At 51.9% G+C, this 9537-nt stretch overlaps 1 protein-coding gene across 1 annotated transcript in view; it reads left to right on the top strand.

Annotated features, from left to right (window-relative positions):
* The window catches only part of LOC111973719 (intermembrane lipid transfer protein VPS13A-like), an 82686-nt gene that overhangs the window by 59273 nt on the left and 13876 nt on the right, over window positions 1–9537 (top strand). The window contains 2 exon segments of the mRNA XM_024001108.2: window positions 3987–4150; window positions 4804–5088. Of these exon segments, the coding sequence (XP_023856876.1) occupies window positions 3987–4150; window positions 4804–5088 (449 nt within the window).

Below are 9537 nucleotides of genomic sequence, written 5' to 3'. Positions count from 1 at the left end.
TCCTGTCTTCTATCTCTCGCCCTGGTCTATTCTTCTCCCCGCCGCCTCCTCTTGTTTCTCTCTCCTGTCTTTATCTATCCCCTGGTCTTAACCTCTCTCCCCTGTCTTCTAACCCCCTCTTCTACCATCTCCCTCCCCTGTCTTCTAACACTTCCCAGCTCTCTCTCATCCCACCTCATTTCTCTCCTCTCTTGCTCTCGTCCCCTCTCCATCTCTCTCGTCCCGCGTTAATTCTCTCCTCTCCCCTGTCTTCTACTCCCCGTCTTCTCTCTCCCCTGTCTTCTAACTCCCTAGCGTTCTCTCCCCTGTCTTCTAAACTCCCTCTCTTCCTCGTCTCCCTGTCTCTAACTTCCCTCTCCTCTCTCTCCCCCATGTCGTTCTCTCTCCTGTCTTCTCTCTCTACCTGTCTTCTCGTATCTACTGTCCTCTCTCTACTGTCTTCTCTCTCTCCCCTGTCCTTCTAAACTCCCCTGTCTTCTAACTCCCCTCTTCTACTCCCCTCGTTCATCTCCCCCCTGTCTTCTAACTCCCCTTCTTCTCCTCTCCCCTGTTCTTCCTAACTCCCTCTTCTCTCTCCCTGTTCTTCTCTCTCTACATCACCTGTCTTTCCTTCTCTGCCCCTGTCTTCTTCTGCTCCCCCGTCTTCTCTTCTCTCTGTTCTTCTAACTCCCCTGTCTTCTAACATTCCCCCTCTTCTTCTCTCCCGCTGTCTTCTCTCTCTCCCTGTCTTCTAACTCCCCTCTTTCCTCTCTACATCCCTGTCTTCTAACTGCCCTTTTCTCTCTCCCCCTGCCTTCTACCCCTCTTCTCTTCCCCTGTCTTCTTTAACTCCCTCTCTTCTCTCTCTCGCTGTCTTCTAGAACTCCCCTCTTCTCGTCTGTCCCTCTGTCGTTCTCTCTCCCTGTCTTCTAACTCCCTCTTCTGCTCTCTCCCTGTCTTTCTTAACTCCCCTCTTCTCTCCTCCCTGTCTTCTAACTCCCCTCTTCTCTCTCCCCTTGTCTTCTGAACTCCCCCTCTTTTTCTCTCTCCCTGTCTTCTAACTCCCCTCTCTCCTCTCCTGTCTTCTAACTCCCCTCTTCTCTCTCCCCTGTCTTCTAACTCCCGCTCTTCTCTCTCCCCTGTCTTCTAATCCCCTGTCTTCTAACTCCCCTCTTCTTCTCTCCCCTGTCTTCTAACTCCCCTGTCTTCATAACTCCCCCTCTTCTCTCTCCTGTCCTTCTAACTCCCCTCTTCTCTCTCCCTGTCTCTCTCTCTCCCCTGTCTTCTCTCTCTCCTTGTCTTTCTAATCCCCTCTTCTCTCTCTTCCTGCTCTTCTACTCCTCTTTCTCTCTCTCCCTGTCTTCTAAACTCCTCTTCTCTCTCTTCCCCCTGTCCTTCTACTCCCCCTCTTCTCTCTCCCCTGTCTTTTACACCCCCTCTTCTCTCATCCCTGTCTTCTAACTCCCCTCTTCTCTTTCCCCTGTCCCTTCTAACTCCCCTCTTTCTCTGCCCCTGTCTTCTAACTCCCCTCTTCTCTCTCCCCTGTCTTTAACTCTGTCTTTTTTCCCCCTTTAAAACTCCCTCTTCTCGTCTCCCCTTCTTCTAACTCCCCCTGTCTTCTAACTCCCCTGTCCTTCTAACTCCCGCTGTCCTTCTAACTCCCTGTCTTCTAACTCCCTCTTCTCTCTCTCACCTGTCTTCCTCTCCTCTCCCATGTCTTTCCTCTTCTCCCCTGTCTTTCTCTCTTCCTGTCTTCCCTAACTCCCCTCTTCTCTCCTCTCCCCTGTCCCTTCTTTTCTCTCCCTGTTTCTTCTAACTCCCTCTGCTCTCTCTCCCCTGTCTCTAACTCCCCTCTTGCTCTCTCTCCCTTGTTTCTAACTCCCCTCTTCTCTCTCCTCCCTGTCTTCTAACTCCCTCTTCTCTGCTCCACTGTCTTCTTAACTCCCCTGTCTTCTAACTCCCGCTCTTCTCTCGTCCCCTGTCTTCTACTCCCCTCTTCTTCTCCCTGCTTTCGTAACTCCCCTCTTCTCTCTCCCTGATCTTTCTAAACTCCCTCTTTCTCTCTCCCCTGTCTTCTCTCTCTCCCCTGTCTTCTCTCTCTCCCCTGTCTTCTCTCTTCCCGCTGTCTTCTAACTCCCCTTTCTCTCCCGCTCTTCCTCGTCTCTCTCTCCACTGCTTCTCTCTCCCCTGTCTTCTAACTCCCCTCTTTCTCTCTGCGCCGCTGGTCTTCTAACTCCCCCTCTTCTAACTCCCCTCTTCTAACTCCTCTCTTTCTCCTCTCCTCTTTCTCCACTTTAAGCGCTATGTCTCTTCTCAGCTTATCTCACAAGTCATATCCTTCGATACACAGTATCAGCCTGATTCTGTTTCTAAAACATTTATCGCCTCTGTTTCTACTCTTTTAACTTATATCTCACTATTCCTCCTCGACCTAATCCAACTGTCTACTACTAACTACCACCAGATTCTTGTCTTCTCTCCTCGGTCCTGGTCTTTCCCATCGGACCAGCACTCGGTTTATTCTAAAAAAAACAGGTATATTGCGTCACCTCCCAGCTTATCGTCTTCTCTTACCATCGCCCTAAGAAGCCTAAGGACCCATGCCTCTTCTAAGTCCCTCGTCTCTATGGGCTTGAGCCGAGACAGTTGCTACAGTCTAACAACCAACCTCTCTCGTATGACTTCAGCCCCCTTCTTCTTGACTCTCTTGAATGCCCCTGTCCTTCTACACTCACATTACACCCTCTTTCTCCTTCCCTCCTCCCCGTCTTCTAACTCCCTCTTCTCTCTCTCCCCTGTCTTAACTCTCCTCGGTTAATTTTCCTCTCTCTCCAGTACAGCCCTGTCTTCTATAACTCCCCCTCTTTTGCACTACTCTCTCGCGTCCCTTCTGTCGTTCTGAACTCTCGCTCCATTCTATTCTCTCTCAGCCCCATGTTCTTTCTATGACGTTCCCCTCTCCGTTCTCTTCTCTTCTTATACGCTTTCGACTGTCTTTCTAGTAGCTCTCTTTTCTGTTTCCTCGTCTTCTCCTACTGACGCATCTTATAACCGACCTATTCTGTCTTTTCCTCACCGTTTACCGGCCGGTACTCTCCGTGACTGTCTCGCTCCTTACCTTGCTCGTTTCTACACGTCCCTCCTCTTCTCTGTTCGGTCCCGCCCTGACTGTTCTTCTCTGTCTATTCACCCTTGCGCTGATTTCTCTCATCACGGCTCTCCTGTCTTCTCTCTTAGATCCAATCGACCTTTTATGTTTCTGCTTTTGGATCTCGCCTCTCTCGATTTATCTCTATGCAAACGCTGTTATTGTTTACATTTTATTTAGTTTTTTGTGTTTCACGTTCCCAGTTACGGTCTAAATCTCTGTGCTTACTCTCATGTTCTCGTTTTATCTATCCAGGGGTGTGTCATTTGCGGTTTGGCTGTCCCAATTTCCATGGTAAATCAGAAGCGGCCAAGTCGGCGGAATGGTGGAGTCTTGGGGTTTCTCATTTTATGTACGTTTGGATTATTTTTTCTTTGTTAGTTTTTGATATTTACCAGCTAGAAGAGTACGAGAGTGTCCTATTGTAACAAGCCGGATGTCCGTTCAGTCGGGACCTGAGTATGTAGGGCCTTTGACCTCGGGTGGAGGTGCATAAGGACTTGGTTCTTCCTTGTGAGTGTACTGTACCTCACTATAGACACTTACTATCGTGGTACGTACTCATAGTTTATTACCGTATTTTGCCTTATTTGTTGGTTTGTTTCCGATTCTATTTAGTTTGATATTTCTTGAATTTTTCTTGTTCTCGATAACATTCAATGCATCGTTTGTGTTTTTTGTTTTGATCTTCTCTCTCTCCCCTGCCTTCTAACTCCCCTCTTCTCTCTCCCCCCTGTCTTCTCTCTCCCCTGTCTTCTCTCTCTCCTGTCTTCTCTCTTCTCTCTCCCCTTTTGTTTCTTCTTTCTCCTCTGCCTCTCTCCTCTTCACTACTTTGTGTTCACTCTGTCCCTTCTCCCAGGGGGCATTGCGGGTGCTGCCTCCAGGATAACAGGCGCCATGGCGAAGGGTGTGGCTGCCATGACGATGGATGAGGAATACCAGCAGAAGAGACGAGAGGCTATGAACAAGCAGCCCAGCGGCCTGAGAGAGGGCCTGACTCGTGGAGGCAAAGGACTGGTCTCTGTGAGTCTGACCCACTATAGAACACTAACACCAGTACGGCCTATCTGGTGTCCGAGAATCGAACCCAGAAACATCAGCACAACAGAACTGGGATGTGTGCAGTAGTACAACGTAACCTACTACGTTGCAGGGGAAGTTGAAGATACGGTTGCATTTACACAGGCAGCCTAATTATGATCTTTTTCCACTAAATGTTATTTTGACCAATTAGATCAGCTCTTTTGCCAATAATTGTGCAAAATATTAGAATTGTGCTGCCTTTGTAAACACAGCCTAAGAGACATATTATTGTATAAATATTTTTAAAGAAGATTTATGAATAGTTTTTATTTTTAACCATAAGAGTAGGACTAAAATGGCTCCATTCTCAGAACTTACAAACAATTTTCTAACTTGATATGCTTTGCAGATATGTCCCCAAAACTGTTGCCAATAATTGGGCAAAATATCAGAATTGGTATGCCTGTGTAAACACAGCCTAGGTGTTTCCTAATGACCAAGTTCAGATAGTCTCCATTTCAACAGTCTTCAGCCATCGGGTGCCTACAGAACACAATCCAGCTGTCTGTGAGTCTTACCAATATAGCTGAGCAGTAGAAACAGTCTCACAGACCTGTTCTCCCTGTCTGTAACACTCCCATTCTCCATCTCAGGGCTTCGTCAGTGGGATCACAGGGATCGTCACCATGCCCATTAGAGGTGCTCAGAAGGAGGGTGCGGCAGGCTTCTTTAAGGGTGTCGGGAAGGGGCTGGTGGGGGCTGTGGCCAGACCCACAGGAGGTATCATCGACATGGCCAGCAGCACTTTCCAGGGCATCAAGAGGGCGGCTGAGACGTCCCAGGATGTGGAGAGTCTGCGTCCGCCTCGCTTCATTCACGAGGACGGGGTCATCCGACCATATAAGGAGAGAGAAGGCGTTGGCAGCCAGATGCTACAGGTAACAGGAATTATCTTTAAAACATAAACTAACCCTTATATCCTCTGTAAACAGAGGACTTCTCAGATATTAGCCACCAAATAGAAGAAAACTAACTAAAATTGGGAGGGATTATGTGAACTCCAATAAGAAACGCTAATCTTCCTTCATGTTCCAAATTGTTTTTCCATTCGTGTCCTAATGAACACGATGCCACAAGGTCAGGTGTCAGGGTTCATGTTAATGTGTGGCTTCGCATAGAAACAACCCCTTTCTCTCCCTCTCTCACTCCATTTCTCAGCCCCTTATTGCATCCCAAAGTCCAGATAGATTTTCATCTTCATTGTCTCTTTCATCCTAAATCTCAGATTTATGTGCGTTAACCCACCTGGTCTATAGTTCTCCTATAGAGCATGGCTGTTGTAGCTCTCTGTGTGTGGAGTTCGACATAGGCTGTGTTTACACAGCCACCCGAAGAACCCAATTCAGATTTTTTTTTAATATCCAATCTTTTTTTCCATCTGTCAACACGCAAGTTGTGACCCATATCTGATTTGCGCATTCACACTGATGTAGCCTCTGAAGCAGCGCACAGATGCAATGCTCATTTCATTTCACTGTTCCTTTCAATTTTGGTAGGTCACGTGCAAAAAAAACATCTCAGAGCAAAAAAATATCTGATTTGAGAGTCACATATGGAGCATCAGAATTGTATCAGCATTGAGATCCACATAAAGATGTGATATAAATCGGAATCAAAAGATTATATTCCATGTGTTTTGTTGCTGTTTACACATTAGGGAAAATATCAGATAGGTATCACATATGGAAATATTTGGCAAAAGATCTGAATGGGCTGCCTGTGTAAAACCAGCCTTAATGATGTTAGGCCTTGTTCTCACTGGCAGTTTGAAGTGACTCAAATCTTATTTTTTGGCATATCCGATTCTAATCAGATCTTTTCCTGCAGTCTGAACAGACAAAAAGCACATGGAATCAGATCTTTTCCAATCACATTCAAACCACATTCATAGGTGGTTTGAAATCAGATACAAATCTGATTCTTGGCCATGTGACTTGTCTGAATGGTCAAATCAGATTTCTTTGCCCTCAAGTGTTTTTTTGACTGTTATTTGGCATATCTTGTTGCTTGCTAGATACTCTGTTGACAGTTTGACAAAAACATGGTGTAGCTAACTAGCTTGTTAATTGTTTACAAACAAATTAGTGAGTGCGCTAACAAGCTAAATAGCTAGCTATCTTGTTGACGGTTGAAACTAGCCAAAAAGGACTGGATCATCTTATCCTTGAGGCTTTAAAAGTGTTACACTATGATTTTCTAAAATTCAAAGCAATTGGGAAACTTCCAAGACAGGCAATGTTGGCACCTTAACTTGCTACACAAAAACTTGTGTGAGTGAGAGGAAGCACGAGCACCACCATCCAGTCAGTCTGCACCACCACCAGTCAGCCTGCACCACCACCACCAGTCAGCCTGCACCACCACCAGATGGTGGTGGGTGCAGGCTGACTATGGTGGTGGTGCAGGCTGACTGTGGTGGTGGTGGTAGGCTGACTGGGTGGTGGTGGTGTAGGCTGACTGGTGGTGGTGGCTGTAGGCTGGACTGATGGTGTGACAGGGTGATGGTGGTGCAGGCTGACTGGCGGTGGTGCAGGCTGACTGGCGGTGGGTGGTGCAGTGGACGGGGGTGGTGCAGGCTGACTGCGGTGGTGCAGGCTGACTGGCGGTGGTGGCAGGCTGACTGGCGGTGGTGCAGGCTGACTGGCGGTGGTGGTGCAGGCTGACTGGCGTGTGGTGGTGCAGGACTGAACTGGTGGTGGTGTCAAGGCTGACTGGTGGTGGTGGTGCAGGCTGACTGGTGGTGGGTGCAGGCTGACTGGTGGTGGCAGGCTGATGGTGGTGGTGAAGGCTGACTGGCGGTGGTGGTGCAGGCTGACTGGTGGTGGTGGTTAGGCTGACTGATGGTGGTGCAGGGCTGATGGTGGTGGTGGTGCAGAATGACAGGCGGTGGTGGCAGGCTGACTGGCAGGTGGTGCAGGCTGACTGGCGGTGGTGCAGGCTGACTGTGGTGGTGGTGCAGTTGACTGGTGGTGGTGGTGCAGGCTGACTGGTGGTGGTGCAGGCTGACTGGTGGTGGTGCAGGCTGACTGGCGGTGGTGCAGGCTGACTGGGTGTGCAGGCTGACTGGGGTGGTGCAGGCTGACTGGTGGTGGTGGTGAGGCTGACTGGTGGTGGTGAGGCTGACTGGTGGTGGTGCAGGCTGACTGGTGGTGGTGCAGGCTGACTGATGGTGGTGCAAGCTGACTGATGGTGGTGCAGGCGATGAGGTAGCTATGATGGTGGGTTGCAAGCTGATGATGGTGGTGCAGGCTGACTGATGGTGGTGAAGGCTGACTGGGGCGGTGGTGCAGGCTGACTGGTGGGTGGTGCAGGCTGACTGGTGGCGGTGGTGGCAGGCTGACTGGTGGCGGTGGTGCAGGCTGACTGGGCGGTGGTCGGTGCTGGTGCAGGCTGACTGATGGTGGTTGCAGGCTGATGGCGGTGGTGGCTGACTGGCGGTGGTGGTGGCAGGCTTGACTGGCGAGTGTGCAGGCTGACTGGTGGTGGTGCAGAGTGATGGTGGTGGTGGTGTAGCCTGACTGGTGGTGGTGCAGGCTGACTGGCGGTGGTGCAGGCTGACTGGCGGTGGTTGCAGGCTGACTGGTGGTGGTGGTGTAGGCTGAACTGTGGGTGTGCAGGCTGACTGTGGTGGTGCAGGTGACTGATGGTGGTGCAGGCTGAACTGATGGTGGGTGCAGGCTGACTGATGTGGTGGTGCAAGCTTGACTGATGGTGGTGCAGGCTAACTGATGGTGGTGCAGGCTGACTGGTGGCGGTGGTGCAGAGCTGACTGGTGGCGGTGGGTGCAGGCTGACTGTGGCGGTGGTGCAGGCTGACTGGTGGTGGTGCAGGCTGACTGAGGTGGTGCAGGCTGACTGGCCGGTGGTGCTGACTGGCGGGTGGTGGTGCAGGCTGACTGGCGTGGTCAGCTGACTGTGGTTGTGCAGAGTGACTGATTGGTGGTGGCAGGCTGATGGTGGTGGTGGTGTAGCCTGACTGGTGGTGGTGCAGGCCTGACTGGTGGTGGTTGGTGCAAGGTCTGACTGGTTGGTGATGGGTGTGGCTGACTGGGGTGTGGTGTAGGCTGACTGCGGTTGGTGCAGGCTGACTGGGGTGGGTGGTGTAGGCTTGGCGGTGGAGGCTGACTGGTGGTGGGTGCAGGCTGAGTGGTGGTGGTGATGCAGGCTGACTGGTGGTGGTGATGCAGGCTGACTGGTGGTGGTGATGCAGGCTGACTGGTGGTGGTGATGCAGGCTGACTGGTGGTGGTGATGCAGGCTGACTGGTGGGGTGTGCAGGCTGACTGGCGTGGTGTAGCAGGGCTGACTGGTGGTGGTGCAGGCTGACTGGTGGTGGTGTAGGGTTCTGACTGGGTGGTGCAGGTCTGATCTGGTGGTGGCTAGGCTTGACTGGTGGGCAGGCTGACTGGCGGTGGAGGCTGACTGGCGGTGTTGGCAGGCTGACTGGCGGTGGTGGTGCAGGCTGACTGGTGGTGGTGCAGGCTGACTGGTGGTGGTGCAGGCTGACATGGTGGTGGTGGTGCAGGCTGACTGGTGGTGGGTGCAGGCTGACTGGTGGTGGTGCAGAGGCTGACTGCGGTGGTGCAGGCTGACTGGCGGTGGTGGTGCAAGGCTGACTGGTGGTGTGGTGTAGGCGTGACTGATGGTGGTGCAGGCTGACTGGTGGTGGTGGTGCATGAATGACAGGCGGTGTGCAGGCTGACTGGCGGTGGGTGCAGGCTGACGCTGGCGGTGGTGGTGCAGGCTGACTGGTGGTGGTGCAGGCTGACTGGGTGGTGGTGCAGGCTGACTGGTGGTGGTGCAGGCTGACTGGTGGTGGTGCAGGCTGACTGGGGGGTGGTGGCAGGCTGACTGGGCATGGTGGTGAGGGCTGAACTGGTGGTGGTGGGTACCAGGCTGACTGGGGTGGTTGCAGCTGACTGATGGATGGTAGGCTGCAAAGGGCCCTGACCTGGTGGTGGTGCAAGGCTGACTGATGGTGTGCAAGCCTGACTGATGGTAGGTGGCGGCCCGCTGACTGAATAGGGTGGTGGTGCAGGAAGGGTAGGCGAGCTTGAGACTGATTTGGTGTGGTGCAAGCCTGACTTGAATTGGTGGGGCACAAAAGCAAGTAAAGAAGCAAGGGCTGACTGATGTTGGTGGGAATAAGAGGGGCCCGCAGAGGAGAAGGAGCTGGAGAAAGAGCGAAGCTGGTGGGCGGTGGTGCAGGCGACTGTGGTGGAGCGGGGTGGTTTGGCAAGGCATGGACCTGTGGTGGGGGATGGGCGGGGCGGCGGTGTTTGCAGGCCTGAAGCCCTGGTGGCCAGGCGGTGGTGCAGAGGCTCTGACT

Source organism: Salvelinus sp. IW2-2015, linkage group LG15, assembly GCF_002910315.2.
Source record: "Salvelinus sp. IW2-2015 linkage group LG15, ASM291031v2, whole genome shotgun sequence".
NCBI lineage: Eukaryota > Metazoa > Chordata > Actinopteri > Salmoniformes > Salmonidae > Salvelinus > Salvelinus sp. IW2-2015.
This window is presented reverse-complemented; position numbering and strand designations above follow the sequence as displayed.